Consider the following 21,490-nt stretch of genomic DNA (forward strand, 5'->3'; position numbering starts at 1 on the left):
ATCGTAAGGCCTCAGCCCCCAGGCCCCCCTCCCTTTTTAGGTACAAGAGGAAGAATGTATAGTGAGCCAGCTGCCCGTCCTGACCTGGGTGTAGAGGGGCTCATAGATGTCAACGCCATTGTCCTGGCTGTGGGATAGGGTGTCAGAGCCCCGCTTCCAGATGAAGCGAGCAGGTGGGTTGGAGTTGACAGTACAGCGCAGGAACACCGTCTTCTCCTGGTAGAAGTTACCTCGCACATCGCTCACTGTCTGGTGCACCGTCAGCACTGGCTCATCCAGGTCTGCAAGGGCACAGCGTCCATGGAGTCAGGACTAGGTGGCCACAAGGGACACTTCCAGAGATTCAGATGCTCTCCCAGCCCTGCAAGCTTGACCAACTCATTAGAGGCAGGGAACTGGACTTGATGGCTTTTCAGACTCCCTCCTGCCTGTCCTTCCCCAGGGACCTGCACTGGGGCATCTAGATTTACACCCTCTCATCATTGGGTGGAGGAAGCAGCTGCAGACTGGAAGTAAGGGAACCCTGGTTCAAATCCCAGTTTAGCTGTTAATTTGTAGTGTGACCTGCCTAAGTCCCTCCTCTCTTTGGGCCTCAGTTCCCTCACTGGTAAATTAGACTAGATTGGTAGTTCTCGGCCCTGTTTGCACAATAGAAATACATGGATATATATTTTTTAATACCTGGCAGAACTCACTGACTCTGTCCAAAGTCAGAATATTCATTGCCTCTGGGGGTGTTATTGACTGGGAGAGGGCATGAAGGAACTTTCTAGGGTCTTGGAAATGGTCTATATTTTGAACTGGATTGTGTTCATGCACACACATACATATGTAAGAAATCACGAAACTGTAAACTTAAGATTAGAGCACTCTATTGGATATAGGTTAATCCTCAATTAAAAACAAAAGTTCAAGAAAAAATTCTTATATCGTATTCCATCCCCGATCAATTACATCAGAATCTCTGGAAGTGGGGCCTGGGCATCAGTATTTTTTAAAAGATCCCCTAGAGATTCTAACGTGTAGCAAGGGTTATGAAGCACAGGCACCAACAGTCCACATTCCAATGTTCCACAATGGATGTTCCAGCATCCCATCATTCATTCTGCCCTTCCACAGTGCACTTGGATAGAAGTCATAACCAAGGCCATGGGTGAGGGTGAGCTTTGGTGAGGCCCAGGCTATTCCTGCCAGCCCCTTCCAGCACAAATAACCTGGAATGACCCTCAGTCCCAGGGGTCAGCAGGACCCTGGCCTGGCTGATGAGAGACAGAAGAGAGGTCTGGGGTTCCACCGTTCACCACTCTGTCCGATTCCACTTGGGAGGTAGGAGGGTATGTTGTTAACAGGTAGGTTCACTGAAGGCCTTAAGATGGTACCAGACATACCCTTGGGCCTGGTCCTACAGTTTCTGGATACCTGGGTCAGCCTGGATGGACACAGAAGAGGGTAGCAAGCAGGGAGACAGGCTCCAGGGGTTAAAGGGATATCCTTGGAGAGCAGGTAGGGACTGGGGGCTTCCCATCCAACCAGTAGCAAGGACTGGGGGGAGGGGGCTGACCCACAGGTGGTGGAGGAGGGAGGTCTTAGAGCTGCCCTGGGGCAAAAGCAGCACCATGAAGTACTGTGAGAAGGGCACTGAACCACAAGGAAGAGACCTGTGTCCTCAGTTCACATCAGGGGCTACCTGCTCTAGGCTGGTGAGCAAGTCACATGCCCTTAATACCTCAGTTTACTCATCTGTGGAAGGGGCATAATCCAATCCTCCTGCCCTCCCTGCCCACCTTACAGGGATGTTGCAAGGTTCATATGGGATTACAGATGGGAATGTACACACCGGCGCACACCGCAGGGACAGCAAGGACACCTGCCTAGTCCCAAAGAGAGAAAAGCTCTACTGTCCTGGGTCATCGAGGTGTCGCTTCTCCATCCTCCCTCCACCCCCCGGCTTCCCCACCTGAGCGTCCGGGGAGCAGAGGGCTTCTACTCACACTGCACGTCCACGCGGATGGACTTGATGGCCGGCACGCCCACGCCGTTCTCCGCCTTGCAGTAGTAGCGGCCGCCCTGCGTGCGCGCGATGCGCTCGATGCGCAGCGTCTCGTTGAACACCGACGTCTCCTGGAACTTGTCGGACGCGCTGCCCGCGGTCTTGGTCCAGCGCACCTGGGCGGCCAGGCGGGGCAGTGAGAGCCGGCACGAGGCGGGGGCTCCGGGCGGGCCGCCCTGCCGTCGGGCCAGCGGCACGGGGCACACACCGGCCTGGGGAGCCATCCCAGGCTCGTGGGGATGCGCACGCGGGTTAGGACGCCACAGGCTCGAGAGCCCGGGGAACCCGGGGTCAGAGGCAGGAGGCTTTAAATCAGGTGTGTAGAGCTGGGGTTGAGAACGCGGGTTTGGGGGCAAATGACCCAACCTCTCCTGTCGTCCTTTCCTCATCTGTAAAATGGCGATTATTACCCCCTTCCTAGGGTTACTTGGAGGATTAAATGAATATAAACTTAGTGCCCAGAAGACTAGGTATTTCATAAAATTTCTCTGTTATTCCATTTTCTAGCTTAGTGGCCTTGGGTAGGTTACTCATGTGTGAGCTTGGAGGTAGCCAGCCGCCAAGATGGCCTCCCGGTCTTTGCACCTTTCCGTAGTGCCGTGTCCCCTCCCTCCCTCCCACTTGTACTCGGTGGGATGAATACAGCAGGGGTGATAGTGTGTCACTTCCTCGATGAGATTGTAAAAGACTTTTTTTTCATCTTGGTCCCTCCCTCGGGTCACACGCTAGAGAATGGGGCAGGGCAGCTATCATGTCATGGGCAGCCCCATGGAAAAGCCCACGTGGGGAGGAACTGAAGCCTCAGACCAATGGCCACAAGAGTTAGCTTGGAAGTGGATCCTCCAGCCCATCATCCTCAAACAGCCGCAGCCCTTGCTGACACCTGGATTACAGCATTTGAGAGACCCTGACTCAGAACCAGCCAGCTACACTGTTCCCAGATTCCTGTCCTATGGGAACTGTGAGACAGTGAGTGTCTGTTGCTTTAAGCCCCTAAGTTTTGGAGTATGTGTTATGAAATAATAAATAACTAATATAGCATAATACCCACTTTCCGAGTTTCTTATGAGGTTTAGAGATAAAGGATTAAAGCACCTAGGTGTGGTCCTTGGTATACATTAGTCACTCAACAAGTTTCTATTATTATTGCCTTAGATTATGGGAAAATATCAAGGATCACCTGAGAAACCTGAGTTACTACTCAAGGTGCCAGACATTTAAGAAAAACTGATCAATTCCAGATAATTATGTTTAAGGATTGGGGAGTGGGGTAGAAAAGCTTCAGTCTTGAAGCTGAGGAGGACTGCTTATCACCGAGTCAGGGCAAGGACCCCGATCCTGGGGAATAGGTCAGGCCATAGTTCATAAAAACGAGGCTGAGGAGAAGTGGGTGCAGGGCACCCTTTCTCGTGCAGGGAGGCGCCACTGCAGGCCACGGTGTTGCTACTCTTATCCCCTCCCCACCCTTGACTTTACCCCCATGGACCTAGAGGTTACAAAACTTGGGGAAGGTTAGAGGCAGTTACAAGCCATTCACACTTGGTGCTTCAGAGAAAAAATGGGGCCATAGAAATATTTTTCTATTTTTGTACTTGATGTCTTATGGTTTTACTGTAATTTTTCTAGATGGAGTTTGTTTACATACTGCTCAAGATTGGTTTCCTTTATCCATCTGAGAGTTATCCACCTTCAATTCTACAAAATTCTCAATCTTTATCTCTTTAAATATTTTCTCCTCTCTTGTTTTCTCTAGTCTCTTCTTCTGAAATACCTGAATTTATGTTATAGCTTCTCATTCTATTCTTCATGTCTCTCAACTTCTTTTTCACATTTTCTATCTCTTTGTCTTCTCCAGACTCCATTACGGCTGATTTCCTCAGCTCTCACATCTAATACACTAATTTTCTCTTTAGCTATCTCTAGGGAATTGAGGCCATTTTTTTTTTTAAAGACTATCATTTTTATTTCTAGGTTTTCTATTTGCTTTTTGCCACATCTGAGTGATCAGGTTTTATAATCTCCTGTCTTATAGATTCCATTCCTTAGCTTTTTCTAATACTTTAAACATACGTATTGTGAAGATTCTTTTGCTCTGTTTTCTCTAGTTCCTCAGATGTGAATTGTTCAACTTGTTGGGTCTATGGACTGGTTCTCCTGGCACTGTATTTTAAAATTTTACTCCACAGGCTTGTATTCAGTGGGATTATCTTCTGTAGAAGTCCTACTTGGGCCTTTGCAGGGCTGTCTGCGGTGTAGTTTTATGGTTGTCTGTGCTCAAGATAATGGGTTTGTAGGTCCCAACTGGTTTTCATAAGTTTCTCAGTTTAGGGTTTCCTCACCATTTGGATAGTGCAAGACACAGACTGGTTTAGGGTTATGCTCTCTCATAGGTGACTTTGTACCCACACCCTGAAGCAGAGAGTGTTCCCTGCTGTGACTCTGGGTATGGGACAGAGATCTTCTGGTCCCCATTCATAGGTGGTACCACTCTTGTTGAGCTTCCAGCTTAGGTAGACTCTAGTTCCAGCTTCCAGCCATGGATGGACCTGTAGCATCAACTCATATCCCCCTATGTGTATTAATATGACTATCCCTAAGGTGTGTATGGAGTCTCAGTATCTCCATGGACCAGGTTCTTCAACTTCTGCTCACTGTCATCATTATAAATTCTGCATTTCTGGCCCCCAGACATCCCCCTCTCTTGCTTCTTGTTTGGAGTAAGGAATTCCATGTCCACTCAGCCCCCCGACTTGACCACACAGTGAGCCATGAGATGATACTTCCCTTGCTCCCTTGTTAGACTGGATGCTCCATGAGAGCAGGAACTATATAGCTGCATCCTCAGGACCCATCGCTGCTTGGCACATAGAAGTTGCTCAATAAATATTTGTTGTGATGAAATGAGCAAAAAAGAAGCTAGAGAGCATTTCAGGAGAGGTAAGCAGAGTGGCTAAAGCAGAAATGAACAGGGTGTACTTGGGTAATGCTGGGGAGGCAAGTCCGATTGGAGCACAGGGTGTTGGGTGGAGATCAGACAAGAGAGGCAGGTGGGGGCTGGACTGTGGAAGGTCTGCAGTTCCATCCCTAGAAGCTGGAGAGTAATGGGGAGGCACTGATAGTTTCTGAGCAGGGGAGTGATATGATGTCGTAGGTTTGCATGTGATTGTTCTGGTAGCAGAGTGCAGGAATGGATCGGAGGGGGAGAGGTGGGAGACTGGGAGGTCAGTTTAGAGTCTACCAAGGGACAGGACTGAAGATCTGACCTAGATGAGTAACGAGGAATAGAGAGGAGAAGACCCATGCAAGAGGCATAAAGAAAATGGGGGAGGTAGCTAAGAGTCTGGATAGATGTGGGGAATGAGATGGGGCAGAGTTAAATGTGAGTCCAAGGGTTTGAGCCTGGGTGGTAGGACAAACAACGATACCAGTGATGGAAATAGAAAAGCAGGTGCACGTCCACATAGCCACAGCCACGAATGACTCATACATGGGACGTACAAGGGGACACACACAGATGGCCAGTGCAGCCTTAGGGAGAGGTGGCCCAGCTGCCTCACTGGCTTGTAGGGACAACCATCCCCACTTTAATAGTCACACCTGACAGAAACAGACTTAACTCCAGAAGTACTGTGTTCACTTCCAACCAAACCTTTGAGAGGGAGCAAGCAGTGATAATAATTTCAGAGTGAAAGAGTCTTTAGGGGTTTCCTTGTCCATCTTCTGGTATCAAGGCCAAATCTACTAAAGCCATCCCTGTTCCCAATATTATCCAGAAAAAAGGATTTTGTATTTTACTGTCCTTCCTAGGACCCAGTTGCTACCTTTTCTGCTGCTGTTAAAGGTCACAGCAGCTCACTAGAAAATTCCTCCCATCTTTCCAGCCCGTCTCCTCCCTGCCTCCTCCCATCACCTCTCAGTGATAACTGGCCATCACTTCCTGCCTGAACCACATGCTTGGTCTGTGACAAAATTCATCTGGCCTTTCCGAATACTTGTTTTCTGTCCCTTTCTCATTGCTTTGGGTCGTGGAACCTCAAGAGTGTGGAGCTTGCTTACTGGAAGCATCCTGAAGTAGAGATTGTTTTCTATGTTGCTTGTAACTCCTGGAGCCTTCAACCCAAAGACGTACTAACCTACAGAGAACACTGGTTCTGGGTTCAAATTCTGCTTCCACTCTCACTAGAGCTGTGCGACCTTGGGAGTTTACCCAACCTCCCTGAACCTCCATTTCTTCAGCCGCAAAATGGGGGCACTAATGCCTTCCTCACAGCAATCCTGTGAGGATTCAAAGAGCAAACACTGGAGAAAGCACCTAACATGCTGCTTGGCGCATGTGTGTCCCCAAACATCGGCCAAAGGTACATCTAAGAATGTGTTTGCTCAACAGATACATGGAATGAAGTGGAAATGAACAACTGACATTCAGTTTTTCCCCTCAGCCATCAGTGTTTCCATGTGAATAAGCCCACAGCCTCCAGTCCTTCCCCACAGAGTTAATTTTCCTGCTATTTCCCCAGCCCCAGTCTCCTGTCTTCTGTTTACTCACCGCTGTTCGTCTCTGATCCCCGGCTCCTACTGCGTCCTCCCATGCTCTGATCCCAGGTCAGGGGTGAGGGCAGGATGGGCCTGAGAAAGGCTGGGCTGGGGGCTTACCTGGGGTCGAGGGTGCCCGGTGACAAGGCACTGCAGCACAAGGGTGTCCCCCTCCCGGATGGTGTAGACACGCTCACTGATGTTGTCCTCTTTCACCACACATGCCTGGCCCGCGTGCACGATCTGGGCCTGGGCTGGAGCTGGCGAGAGAGGATTGAGGAGGTTGAGACAAGAGGCACCAAGGCCAGAGGCATCCGAGGCTCCCTTAGAAGGGTGTCAGGGGGAGGGGTCAGCCCAGACCTCCCCAGAGGCCTGAAGGCATTGAGCTCAGGAAAGAATTCCCCAGGACCCCCAAGCAAGAACCAGAAAGGCCAGGAGGGACTTGGGAAAGTGACAGTTCTCCTGCCCCTTGCAGGAGACTTCTCTTCAATGAGCTGATGTATGTGAGGGGGCATTGCAATCTGTACAGACTGGTATTCACTCAATAAACTTCACTGTCTTAGCAGCCCCTGGTGGTGAATGCTGCTGGTGCTCTCCCAGCTCCCCAGTACGGCAGCTGCACACAACCCCAAGCTGCTAGCAGCTCACAGTGCTCACTCTCCCCAGGGAATTGCCCGTAGCCAACAGAGCTGCCTTGGCCAGAAATGCCCAGGTGTTTTCAAATGAAAAGGCAGGCAGGAGTAAGAGGTTACTCCCTTCCCCGACATACACTCTCAAGGTGGGGCGGAGGTGGTGCTGCTTATGCTCCAGGGCTCCCTCTGAGGACAGGCTCAAGCCAGACTTCCTGAACCACATCTTTGCTTGGCTGCTTCCGTCATTCCCTCAGTTTCTCCTGAGAACATTTTCTCAGCAAATTGCTTGCCTAAACTGTAACTGCCCATTTCTTCTCATTGCTCCCTGAGCCTGGGACCAGCTTCTTCTCCAAGGGACAGAAGTTCTCACAGGGGGCCTGGGAACTCTCAGAAGACTGTGGCTTCTCCCTGACCTCTCTCGCAGTGCTGAAGGCTGGGGACCAAAGCTAGGATATGGCTGGAGGGGCCCAGCTGGAAAATGAGTGAACTTGCCAAGGTCTCAGTGTCTAGCTCCATTGTCCTGAAGGCAAACCAGCCCCTAGCCCACCAATGCTTGGGCTCTGGGAAGCAGAGAAAGGTCCCTGGCTTCACATCTGTCTGCTCAGAGCTGAGAGTGGAGTGAGTGGAGGTGGGAGAGGTGATACAGGCATGAGGGATGCAAGGGGCTGCAACAGAGTCCCTGCCCACAGAGGTAAGATAAAACCTGTACATAAAATGCTAGTTCTTCCAGGAAGCATCCCATGACTGACAGGCACCCTCCCTCTTTCTGTATCCAGTCAGTGTGCATCACTCCCCCGGGGCCACGACAAAGCACCAGAGCTGTGTGTCTGTCAAATTCAGGGCTCTTGTCTTTCTGCCTACCAGACCATGAGTTTCCTCTTGGTATCCCCAGCACAAGGCCTCAAACAGAGCAGGTGCTCAGTGAATGCTGAATGAATGAATTTACAAGGATATCCCCTGGTGAAGTTGCTAAGCACCATGAGAGAGATGTAGAAGGCCCTAGGAGGTCAATGGAGAAAGACATCACCACCCGTGGAGGAAGAACCGCAGAAGGCTGCATGGAAAAGGCAGCTTTTGAACCAGTGCTGAAGAATAGGGAGGCTCTGTGCTGGTCAACAGGGCCAGGTCTCACATACATTACCCAGGGTACCCACTAGTGATCTTTGGTCCTCAGTTTTCTCAACTCTGAAATGGAGAGAATGCTACCAACTCCAAGAACTCACAACAGTGGATGTGATAACACAGGATAAATGAAAAGTGCTTAGTAGAATTGTAACGTGTTCTACAGATGCCACTAGTAGGACTTTCCATCAACACTGATGGGACAGACATGAGCTAATCACAGAGGTAGAGTCCACAGAGGCAGCCCAGCAGCAGATCAAGAAACTTGTGGGGCAGAAATGGGGAATGACACAGGCCATGTTTAACCATGAGGGTCTCTGTAAACAGCAGAGGTTCTGCAAACAGTGGGCAGAGTCCCTACCAGAGTCAGTGTCGGCATCACCATCCTGCCTGTGTCCCCATGCTGCCTGCCTGGCTGCAATGAAGCAGTAAACCTGGACTGGTTGTCAGGAAACAAGCTGCATGAACTTGGGCAAGTCAATTCATCTCTCTGGATCTCAGTTTCCCCACCCATAACAGGGAAGTGGATTGGATGACCTGTGAGGTCTTTTTCAAACTTGTACTTCTATGAATTTTATAATCATCACATAGTCCCTATGCACCCTAGAATCTGGGGACTGGGATCGAAACTGTCACCCCCTGCAATGAAAATGCATAAACATCACCATACATAGAAGAGAGCCATCTGTGGCCAAGGTCCCCAGAAAATCTTGTCAACAAAAAACCCACCAAGAGATGATGTTCATGCCAGTTGGTGATAAGACCAGGATGCTGCACAGATGTCTGCAAGAGGCCTCGGGTGCCTCTCAACAAGGAAGACATCGATTTAACAGGCTCCAGTGGAAGATAAGCTGTAATCTTGGACACTGTGGCTTGCCTGTAGCAAGGCAGTGTTGTAATGACAGAAGCTTTGGTGACTGATAAGGAATACTGAAAAAGAGCTGAAGAGCTAGACTTCCTCAGGGCATAGCCTGCACAGGTCAGGAAAGATGGGGCCTGGCCAGCAGACACAGGGCCTCTGGTGACCTAACAATTGTGTTTCCCCACCGGAGATGGACTGTGAGTGGGTATGATGACACCTCATTAAGATTATCCCTCTGATGACATTAACTATTAAGACTACCCAACTCAAATGGTAGAACCACTTTGGAAGAAATTTTGGCAGGACCTACTAAAGCTAAACAAGTGTATACTCCATGATGCAGCAATTCCACTCCCAGTTATGTACCCAATAGAATGAGCACTTATGACAACCAAACAAGAATGCAAGAATACTCACAGCAGCTTTATGCATAATAGCTAAAAACAAGAAACAACCCATATGTCCATCTAGAATAGTATGAGAAAATTAACTCTGGTATCTTCATACAATGGAATATTACACATAAGTGAAAAAAATGAGCTACAATAGACATGACGCTGTTGGATCTCACAGGCACAAATGGAGTGAAAGAACCCAGACACAAAAGAGTACATCGAGTATGGTTTCATTTATTCAAAATTCAAAACTGGAAAAACTAATCTTATGGTAACAGATGCCTAACAGTGATTGCCTGTGGGTGAGGTAGGGGATTATTTACTGGGAAGGGCACAAGAGAAATTTCTGAGGATAAGGTGGGGTCCCATCTGGTGGGGTGGAAATGTCATATGTCTTGATCTGATTGGTGGTTACATGGGTGGATAGATACACATTAAAAATACATCAAAGTATTTACTTAAGAGTTCACTGGACCTAAGTTACACCTCAGTTAAAAACAAAAAAGAGCAGCCATCTCCCTTTGATGACATAAACTGTTGAGATTACCCAGGATAATCCACTAATGATCCAACTCAGTTTATTCTGACTCCTACTTGATGAACCACTTTCCATGGCTGACTTGGTTCCAGGTGTAGATTTTACTTCTGGAACCAGTGCTTACTAGTAACAAAGTACTTAGACCCCATTGGCCTTGGCATTCCATTTTTCCATCAGCCCCCACTGAGTTTCTGTAACATGAGTCAGCCTCTTCTTGACTCTGCTCACCCCTGGAATGGCTGGACCTCTGTTTCTGACCCTGACCCCAAAGGGGCCCTGCCCCACTTAACCTCAGCTTCCAGCTCCACACACCCCAAGAAGGCACTGCCAGCAGCAGCCTCTTCTGATTCGAAAGGCAGCCAGGCCAGGGCCTGTGTCAAGATGCACCATGACATAATCCCTTCATTCAGTCTGTCAAACAACAAATGCTTCTGGGCCGGCACTGTGCTGGGTGCTGGAGATACTGTCATGACAAGCAAATAAGGACCAGCTCTCAAAGAGCGCTGTGGGGAGATGGATCACAAACAAGGAAACAGTAATGAACAGGATGGTTTCAGAGTGTGGAAAGAGCTATGACGACTCTAAAACAGAGAGATGTGATAAGGAACAGTGGGGAGAGGAGAGGCGTGCTTTACAGAGATGGAAAGAGCCGGGCTATGGAATCAGACAATCTGGGACTAACTCTTGGCTCTGCTACCCACTAGCTGGGTGATATTGGGCAAGTTACCTCTCTGAGCCTCAGCCACTTCATTTGTAAAATGAAAACAAAGATGACTTCTCCCAGGGGCAATGGGAGGGGTCGATGTAATATACGTAAAACATCTGGCCAAATAGTATGTACTTTCTTGATAAATGACAGCTCCTGAGAGGATTAAATAGGAGCAAGAGATGGGGACAGGAGACTGCCCACTGTGGCCCCCTTATATCGCAGGGGTAGAGATGCTCAAAGCAAACATTGAAGTGGTAGGGATGTTTCATGAATATGCTCAAAATTCATGCTGAAGGCTGGGCAGGGCTTCAGAGGAGTTGGAAAATAGGGGCAGGGATGGAGTCTTTTTCCCAGTGTCCCCCCTCTTACAGCACTAGCACAATGAGCCGTGTGGCTTTCAGCAAGTTACTTAAGCCTTAGTTTTCTCACTTGTAAAATGGGGTTGTTGTGAGGAAAATGAAGGGGTCTTCAAAAGTTCATGTAAAGGTTCATATTATCTTTTCATTCTATTTTTCCATGAACTTTTTGAAGTACCCTTTGCAAATAAGAAAATTCAAAAAAAGTGTATAAAACAGTGCCTAACATGCAATGAAAAATCTAAAAATGTCAGCCAGCATCATTATTCTATAAATGATCCTGCAGTCTTCTCAGGAACGTGCCTCCCCTGGACCCTGCTGGGCCTTTGCATGAAAGGACCCTGCCTTCCCTGCCACATATGATGCCACGTTCCTGGAGCCTACTGTATATTTCCAAGCTCCTCGCCTCAGTTTTGAGAGGCTGAAAGGACAAGTTGTATCTTGCCCCCTTAGCAGAGAAGGCCACTGAGGCCTGGAGAAGGAGACACCCTGTGCAAGTCATTCACTGAGACAGAAGCAGAGCTGGGACTCAGATCCAGGCCTTCTGCCTGCTAGCTTGGGACTCCATTTACTGTCGCAGTCTTCCATGGACCACTCATACCCCGCTTATATCCCCAGGGGAGCTTGTAAAAATGCAGATTCCCGGTCTCATGAGGCACCACCAGATCTGACTCCTCAGGGGTGGGGCCTCAGAGTTGGTTTTTGGAACAAGCTCCCCAGGAATTTCGGAGGCACAGTTGTATTTGATTATCTCTGCTTGACACCACATTGGTGGATAGAAAATTGAACAGGATTTTGGAACCAAGTGTGTTTCCTTGCCTCTGGTCTATAAGATGTTTCCTATTTCACTCTCCTGAGTTCTATCAACAAAACCCCACGGAAAAAGGAAAATAGCTTCTCCCAACCTGTGTGCCACAGAGTGTTCATTGACAGTTCATCACAGAAGATTTTCACTACTAAATAAGGATGCTGCATGTTCTGTCTGCCTCTGAGAGAGATTCAGCACAGAGTATATTATTAAAGTCTCTGAAAAGTCCTGCAGTAAACACATCCATGTAACTTGGTTAAATCTAGTGCTTTCCAAATTTATTTGACCATAAAACCCTTTCTTCACAGAATACCTCTTGACATCTTGAGAGACAGCAGTGTTCTGTAAAACATGTGGAGAAATGCTGATTCTAAAGCTTAGTACAAAACTAACAGCTGTGGGGCTGTGTAACACGCCCCTTTCCCAGCCCCTCAGTTGAGGAAAGAGCCAAGTGGCAGGAGAAATGTCACCCTGGGGCAGCATTGTGATGAGAACAGCTGAGGCAGAATGCTTCCGGCCTATCAGCTCACGTCTTTCCTCCCCCAAAAATGCACCCTCCATATTTGTAGGTGGGGATGGAGGCTGCCAGTGTGCAGCAGGCCCAGTGAGGAAGCCACCAACCTTCAGAGACTCAGGTCTAACTGTCCACTGGGGTTCCAAGGAGAATTCTTACTGGAACTTAGGAAGGGCATTTCATCAAAGACTTCCATCCCTCCTAAGAGAATTTATGCCCCAGCTGCTAGCCAGGGGTATGGCTGAAATGCACATAGATACAACACTAGGATGCAGAACCAAACAGGACAGGCAGACAGGAAAAGTACATGGAGAACCTTGATTAAAGGCCCCTTCAGCTTTCCTTCAGGTTTCCTCCCTACCCTGCATTGAAAAAGGCTGAGAGTGGCTTGGCCAAGCAGTGGCTGTTGCCCTGCTTCCTGCTCCTGACTCTTTCAGGGGAAGTATGTCTGGAGGCCAGGAAACTTCCAAAGAGCAGGGTAGGAGACTTCCAAAGAGGGGCAAGGAGACAAAAGGAGCAGGGGAAGGGGAGCTGCAGAATTCCCTGTCTGGAGTTGCTTCTATCTGCTGCAGATGGCAGGGTGGCTGCCACCACACTAACCACCTCCCAGAAGCATCTCTGAGTGTTCTGGACCAGGCAGTACACAACTGGGATCTGTGTTCTGGTCCTGACTTTCATCAGACAGTCATTCAACAAACCCTTATCAGTGTGAGGTGCTAAACTTGGTGCTGGAGGTATGGGAGCTAATATAGTCTAGAAGAGTTGGGATAAGAATGATGCCCATAACAGGCTTCTGAGAGGCAGAGAGGAGCAGGGAGGGATTGCTGTGAACCAGAGACCTGTGTATGTCTCAGATCTCCCCACCCCACCCCCATTATATAACAACCATAATAGCTACCATTTATTGAGCATTTACTCTGTGCCAGCATTGTTTTGAGTGCTTTATATCTATTATCTTATTTATTGCTTATAACAAGCCTATTATTGTTCTCATTTTTCAGATGAGGAAGCTGAGACTCAACAAGGTTAAGTAAATTGTCCAACGATGCTTGCTGATCTGAAGTCTGATTCCCCAACTTTCATACTAACCCCCATGAGTTTCCACTTCCCAAGTGTCAGCACAGGGCTGAGGACACAGGGCTCAGAGCTCAGAAGCTCAGGACATAGTCTCCAAGTCGCTGGTTGGGCCAGTCCTTTGCCGCATCCTCAGAACCCCCACTCACTGTGACGCCTCTAGCCCTCCCAGCTCCTGGTATGCACATGTTTATTGATCCTTTTATGCATGTAATGCAAATGGACACAATAATTTAGTGGAGTTAACAGTGCTGAAATATTAACAGGCTTTTCTCTTTTAATTAGCTGCTCAGAGAATGGTGGCCAGGGGCTTGGGAGGAGGCTTTCCTGGGCAGGTGCCCAGCCAGCTCTGCCTGGGCATCCTTCTGCCAGGGATGGTGCCCCGAGCCTTGCTGTGGGCCGTGGGCCATCGAGCATGGACCTTGCTGGAAAATTAACCCTGCCCTTCTGTGCTCTCTGCCCTTCCCACAGTCCCAGCTGTCTGCAGAGCTGGCTGAAGGCTGTCCTCTGTCTACTGCCAGCCAGGGGCGGACCAAGTGACTTCTTAGGAGCTTTGAGTCTGCGAGAGGCTCCAGTTCTGTGCTCAGAAAACCAGTTCAAAACAGTTCCACTCAGCCCACACCATCTCCTCTGGCCTTGCCCTAGTGCAGGTCAACTTGAAGGGAAGCACCAGCAGACTCTTGGCCCATCCACCTTTGGTCATTCTCTCTCAGGTCATTAGGTCCAAGTTCATTTCCTCTCCGGCCTCCCTATTGCTCCCTGTTCTCCCGACCCTTCAGAGGGCACACACCTTTTAATTTGCTATTAATTCACCGATTTGTTCTGTAACATTTCCTGAGCAACAATTACACGAAAACTCCTGTCCTCAGTGCGAGGACACAGAGCCAAAAGGAGGCATAACCCTCCTCAATGAAGAACCTCTGCCCTCCCCCTGCCACAAGCCATATTAAAGTCTGCTCTCCACCACAAGGCCTTTTATGCTAATCAAAACCAAACCCGTATTCAGCTGACCTCCCTTTTGGCTGCAAAAATCTCTCCCCAACCCGAGTGTTTGCGTCTCTGATCTCTGGGTTCAAGGGCACTGTCACTGAATAAGGTGAGCAGCCAGAGCTGAAAGGGTCAGCATACAGGCTGCCACCCTGTCACCACAACTGAGTATAAAAACAAGCCCGACTTTCAGGATCAGTTGCAGGGCCTGGTTCCATTTGCAGGGCCTGCTCCTGTTTGCAAGGCCTGTCACTACAGAGCCGGAAGCTTCTGGAAGAGGCTGGCACTCTTGACAATCCTCCCTGCTGAAAGTGGTGGCCAGTCCTCCATCTGTGCCCTAGTCCCTGGGAATGTCCAGCACCACTATACCCACACCCTGGCCTCATTGAAGGCACACAGGTATTGTGAAGTGCCAGATGATATGGAATCTTTACGGTCTGTGTGTCAGTGGAAGTCTAACCTGCATACCCACTTATGGAACTCTGGGATGTCTGGACAGCCCTCTAAGTGAGGACTCAAAAGTCCCCTGAAGGAAACTATAGAAGGACTTTCTGTCTGGTGGACCCCAGGACACCAGGATCAAAACTCTCCATGATGAGGGGACATAGGGCAGCTCTAACCAGTGCAGGCAGGACACTTATCGCAGAGAGAGCAGAAAGGCCCAGGCCTCAAGTTGGGCACTGCCTGACTAGAGGCTGTAAATGCAAGTCTGAGGGTGCTGCCTGGACAGTGTGAGATAAATGGCAGGGGTAGGGCTCTACCTCTTACTTAATGACCATGTGAACTTGGGCAAGTTGTTTAACCTCTTTAATCTGCAAAATGGGATGATACTACATTTCAGGCTCTATCGGAAATAACTTCTGGGTTGTTGTGAGGATTAAATGAAATAATGCAGATTGGGCACATAGCACAATGACTAGTACCTGGTAGGTACTCAATAAATTTCAGTTTCATTTCCTTTTGATAATATAAACCAGGACCTTTTGGGAACCGATTCCAAAGTGCTATAAGAGGAAAATGTAAAACTGAATGAGGAGGTTGACTTTGGAGGGATGCCAAGATTTTGTAATCTCAAGAGATTAGAAGATCGGGGTGGGCCGACAGTGGTAACCACTGGAAGGAAAGATCTCCCCATGAGAATATCCAGGATGATGGCAGGAGAGAGAGGCTACCACACATCCGGGCAGAGAGTGGGTCCTAGGAACCCAGGAACTGAGCTTGCCTGGCCCAGGCATGTGGGGCATATGGACACAGGGTTACTCATGTAAAATTTTCTTGCCTGCATCCCAGCCACCCAGCTCTACCAAGTTCTACCAGTTCTGAGGACTCCATCACTATGGCTTACTTGGCCCTGGTCCATGACAATGGCCCAGAGTCTAGATCTGACCAAGCTCCCCTTCATCACCTATTGAACCAAGCCCACAGGAGGAGCAGGGCCACAGTAGACATGGTCCTGAGTGTGGGGCTCTCGTCCAGGCTGTTGCAGTAATTGCTGTGTGACTTGAGGCAAATCATTTAACCCTCTAGTGCAGAGCCTCAGTTCTTCTGGCTATAAAACAAGTGTAAGAACTCCTTACTACAAGTGTTAAACACAGTAAGAATGGGATACCTCTGAGCACTGCCCATGCCACCTAGTAGACACTCTAGAAGTAGAGTTAGAAGGCAGTGGAATAAATCCAAACTTATACCTCAGGTGTGTCTGCCCAGAGAAGGTCCTCCTATTCCAATGTGGAGCCCCCTGAGTGACCCTGTCCCTAAGAGCCTGAGCTCAGTCGTTAGGGGCAGGGCACCTCCTAGGTGGGATGGAAGACACACTGCATATCCAGGTCTCCAACCCAGAACGCAGAGCCTGGTCCAGTCCTGGGCCAGGGAAGGGAGAGAGCAGTGGCTTTGCTGAAGCAAGGAGCCCCCAAAGGCCAACCTAAACCAAAAGCCCAGTGGGATGAGGGGATAGAACAGGCTCCCTCCAAGCTCCACGGAGCTGAGACCAGCCCTGAAGCACAGGGCTGAGCTTGGGGCTCTGGCATAGGCCTGGGTGTGGGGACCAAGGAGAGACAACAGGGCTAAGACACTGAATTTGGGCTGAAATGGGGATCTGGGGACCCTGAGCCCTCAGATAAGAATGGGATGGTGATAAGTGGGTGGGAGTCACAACCAAGCCTGCAAGAACTGGTTGGAGGCTCCACTCCAGCAGTGAACTTGACTAAACCCCCATATACCCAATTTAAAATGGAAGCCAATAAGATTAGACTCACAGTCTTATTAAGTGAGACGACATATAAGAAAGTGCCATGTAAACTGTAAAGTTCTGCATAGATCAGATCTTATTATTATTAGGTGCTGAAAGACCCAAAAATGGCTTCAGGAAGTGAAAATTGGAAGTTAAAAAGCAGGTCATAATACACCTATTAAACCAGTGAAAATAAATTAAAATGATAAAATCCATTGTAGCTGGGCTGTGTGCAACACCAGCTCAGACTTTCTGCAGCACAGACCGGCAGTGTGAAATGAGAACCATAAAACTGTTCCTATCCTGTGACCTATTAGGCAATCTCACTTTGGGGAACAGGCCCCAAGGAAATAATTTTAAAAGAAAAAGTAATTCATGTAAGGATATTCACGGCAGAGCTATTTGGAAGAAAAGAGAAATTGGCACCTATCCAAACGCCCAGAAGCGGAGAAATGGTGACCCAAACTCTGGCACATCAATGCAGGGGGTGCCCTGCGGCCATTAAAGTGACAGGTCTGAGGGCTCAGTCAATAGCAGGAGGCGTGTGTAGGAGATAAAGTCAGCTGAGAAAGCAGAATGGACCACTGTTTACCGCTAAGTAAAAATATATTGACAGGTATGAGCAGGGAATTTAGAATGAATGGTTAAGGTTTGATGGTCATTGGGGTTTTTTTCTGGGAAGTTGTTTAAGTGGATAATAATAACAATAACAACCCTGAAAGCAACATCAATCTTGCAGCTTGAGAGCAGTGGGACCTTGGCCCCCAGGACAGAAGAGGGGGCAGCGTTTGCGGGAGGGGGGCTATTGCTACCTGGCAGCATTCCAACCCTCCCACCCTAGGCCACTGTGGGTGCCTGTCTAGAGCTCCAGCTCCTGAAAAGCACCCCACCCAGCTGTGGGGTGGGAGCAGAGGTGGTGCAGCCAGACTGCTAGAAACTTCCTAAGGCCACCTCTACATATGGAGGTACAAGGTCCAGGAGGCTGCAGGAGGATTAGCTCTGAGGTTTAAAAATCAGGGAGCAGAAATGTAAGAACATGATTAGCTATACGCTCCTCTCTATCCACTGACTTCTGTAACCTTTACTGCCCTCCTCCCCCAACACTCCCAAGGCCTCAGAGTTGCTCCTCACACCCTCCCCCCATATTGGTGGAGACACACTGTCTCCTGCTAACCAGGTGTCAGCCAGAAATCTGGGAGTCATGCATGACTTCTCTCCTTCTCCCACACCCAATCAATCCACCAGCAGGCCCCGTGGGCTTTACCTTCAGAGCCGATCTTGAATCCGCCCCCTGCAATCCACCCTAGTCTTAGCCACCACCACCATCTCCTGCCTGGATTATTACAGCAGCTTCCTCTTAGGTCCACTCTGCTTCCTCCCTGGCCTGGTACAACCTGTTCTCCACGAGCAGCCGCAGGGATCCTTTCACAAAACTAAGTTAAACCCCATCTCTTCTCTGCTCAAACCCTGGCTGTGGCTCCCATCTCACCTGGAGTCAAAGCCGGTGCTTTTTTCCATAGCCTGCCACGCCTCCGTCGTCCGCTCCCATCCCTGCCGCTGTTCTCCTGCTTCCCCCCACTCCAGCCACACTGCTGTCTTCATCATTCTTCAAGCTAAACCCGCTCCCACCTCAGGGCCTTTGCACTTGCAGTCCCGCTGCCTGGACTGCGCTCTCCAGCTCTCCAGAGCTTGCTCCATTGCTTCCTTCAGCTCTCCTCTGAGAGGCCTTCCCCGCACCTGACGTAGGACAGCACACCCATGCCACCTCCGTCATTCTCAGTCCCCATCCCTGCTTTGTGTGTTCTTCATATCACTCATCAACGCTGGAATATTAGATAGGCACTTGTTCATTCTCTTTCTGTGTCCCTTTCAAAAGGCAAACACCTCTGGAAGGGAAAGCACATTTCAGGAGTCAACTTAGGAAACCAAGTTTGAGAACATATTTTCTTTAGCATCAGGTATATTATAAACCAGGAAATGCAATACCTGCCCTCCTGCTTAAGTATGCTCTTATTAGTTTTTCTCTCCATCACAAAAGGGTTTCTCTCCTTTTTTGGCTAAAATCTTAGAAACCACATAAGTGGCATGCACTGTAGGATCTGATTATAATGCTGAACCTATGAACAACTTGTAAATGACTTGAAATCCAGTAGGTTGGGGGAGAAAAGTGAGGCACCTGGGGGTGGGGGAGGCCAATCAGAGCAGAGTTCAATCACAGCCAGGGACAGAAAAGTCCTTGCCATTAGGAAGCTCCTGGGGGCTGAGAACACAGGGGGAGGGGTACTTCCTCTTGGGAGGAAAGTGAGATCTGGAATGGACAGTGAGGTGGGTGGCAGTAGAAGGCTGCATGTAAAACACACCTGTCTCCCAACCCTATGAAGCAGCTAAAAGGAAATGTTCTTGCTATAAGCTCCCTCAGAAGGAAAAGGGGAGGAGGGCCAGAATTCTTCCACCCTTTCTCCTGAGCCAGGGTCAAGTCACTTTCTCCCAATACCGTATCACATGCCTATACACAGAGCCTCCCAGGCCACTTCCCTGGTGGCAGCTTCTGTGGCTCAGAAGGTGACAGCAGCAGCTTCCTGAGCCAGGAACCATTCACTTAGCAGGGTGTCCTCCCGACAGCGTGGTCATTGACTCCCCATGTACCAGGCACTGGGCTAAGAATGGCTTTCCACACGTGCCTCATTTCCTCCTCACTACAGCCCTCTGAGGAAGGTGGAACCACTACCCCTGTCTGTGCATGGGTAAACTGAGGCACAGCACAAAATCTGCCCCAGATCACACAGCTAGTGAGTGGCTGAAGCAGAACTCAAACCCAGATCTATTTCTTTCTTTCTTTTTTTTTTTTTTTTTGAATGCCAGGCTAGCCCAAGGAGCCCACAAAAGTCCTAGAAACTGTGGCACACCACCCTAAATCAGTGTGAATCATGAAGGAGCCTTCCAGCCCAGGCCTGCATGAGATCAGGGTATGAGCAAGCTGTGGGTGAGTAGAAGTTATGAATTGGTGAGAGGCACATCAGGCAAACGCAGATCTATTTCAAAAGCCCCCTTTCCTATCTTTCAGGCCACACTGCTCCCCTTCACTCCCATCTGAGTGAGAGAGGATTATTCATCGACTTTGACATATTTAGTTACTTGATTCTGAAATTAGACCTTGGTGGTGTCATGCAGCCTGGCAAGTCATGTGTGACAGCTGACCTCAGAGCTGCTAGTCGCTGACACCTTGGTGTAAAAAACTTCTCCAGTTACTCTCCTCCCTGGGGTCACTGGCTGACGCAGGAGAGAAGGAAAGGTGGAGGCAGGGAAATAGGGGCAGGGCAGGACCACTTGGCTGACCCTTCCCAGAATCTTCCTCTCTGGTTGCCATGGTGCCACCTCTGCAAGGCAGGGACCCTGGTGGGAGGGGAGAGCAAGGTGGGGCCAAAGGAAGCCACCCAGAAGACAGGAAGCTAGGCTGTTCATGGAGTCCCCCTGGAAAAAGAGGACTGCAGATGCATCACTACTGAGACCTTCAGTCACCAGGGCCACCCTCAGTTGGAATGAAGAAGCAACTCTTAGGGGGAAGTGAGAAGGACAAAGCAGAGATGGGTGAGGGAGATGACAGAGGTATGTGGAAGGATGGGAGGAGCACTGATGAGGACAATGAGGCCCAGGAGGAAGACAGGACCCTGCAAGGCCTGCACACTTGGCAGCAGTAGCCCCGTGCTGGGCAAACAGTAGGTACTTAACAAATGTCAGCCAGAGCTGTCATTATATATGGCGCTCAAGAGACTCCCAGGCTAGGACACCAGTGAGCCCCAGTTTGTTCAGACCAGGAACAGGGCTTGTCAAAGGGGCCAGCTCCACTCTGAGCCTCAGCAGCTCTGTTCCTGCATGGCTGGCCAGGGAGGGCTTCTGGAGAAGAATAGGCCCCCCTGCCACTCAGCCCAGCTGGGACCACTGTCTCCATGTGCCCAGCCCAGCCCCCCTCCTGGCACGGGTGCAGTGAGTGAGCGCACGCCTGGCACAGGCCCCAGTGCCTGGGCCCCAGTGCCTGGGAGAGAGGCTCCGAGCGGTCGGCTTTGTGTTTTGTGAAAACCAAATCCACAACTGAGCTCTCCAGCCAAGCAGGGCCTGCTGGGAAGGCTGGCGGGCCTCCCTTCCCATCCCCCTGCTGGGGGCTCACCCTTCTCTTCTTAGCCCCCCTGCCTGGAGCCATGGGGAGCACCAGCTGCCACCCCGGCTGGCATGGGGGGCCAAGGGGGACGGGCCTGGGCCCAGCTCTGGCCGTGCCAGGGTTTGCCCTCCCACCCTGACCCCCTTCCTGCCTGGAATAAATTGGAATACAAATCAGAGGGAAATGCTTTCCTCTGTTTGAACAAATTGCTATGGATTCCTCCCTGTCTCAGGTCAGGGCTCACGATGGGGGATATTTTCACTTGCCGACTGCTAATAGACTCAGGAGAAGCTGCTGGATCGATAGAGGCCAGGAAAATTAGCCAGGAGCTCCAAGCCAGCCTCGGCCTGCCTCTGTGCCCCGCTTCAGGTCTCCTGGAATGGGTGGAGGGCAACCATACCCAGACTGGACCTGAGCACCAGTCTGATGACCCAGGGTGCTGAATGCCCGTGCCCATGCCCCTGCCTGGGAACCGAGGCAAGGGGGATTAGGGGCTGCCTAGAGGGGCAGTGAGATAAAAGTGG

General features: G+C 49.8%; 1 protein-coding gene across 1 annotated transcript in view; it reads right to left on the reverse strand.

The window, feature by feature from the left end:
* Positions 1-21,490, reverse strand: part of MDGA1 (MAM domain containing glycosylphosphatidylinositol anchor 1) — a 54,024-nt gene that overhangs the window by 18,458 nt on the left and 14,076 nt on the right. Inside the window, exons 2-4 of the mRNA XM_063097482.1 lie at positions 6,704-6,843; positions 1,992-2,166; positions 85-281 (exon numbers count right to left, since the gene is read on the reverse strand). Coding sequence (XP_062953552.1) covers positions 85-281; positions 1,992-2,166; positions 6,704-6,843 — 512 coding nt within the window. The remainder of the gene's footprint in view (positions 1-84; positions 282-1,991; positions 2,167-6,703; positions 6,844-21,490) is intronic.

The sequence above is a fragment of the Cynocephalus volans genome, chromosome 5 (assembly GCF_027409185.1).
Source record: "Cynocephalus volans isolate mCynVol1 chromosome 5, mCynVol1.pri, whole genome shotgun sequence".
Taxonomy (NCBI): domain Eukaryota; kingdom Metazoa; phylum Chordata; class Mammalia; order Dermoptera; family Cynocephalidae; genus Cynocephalus; species Cynocephalus volans.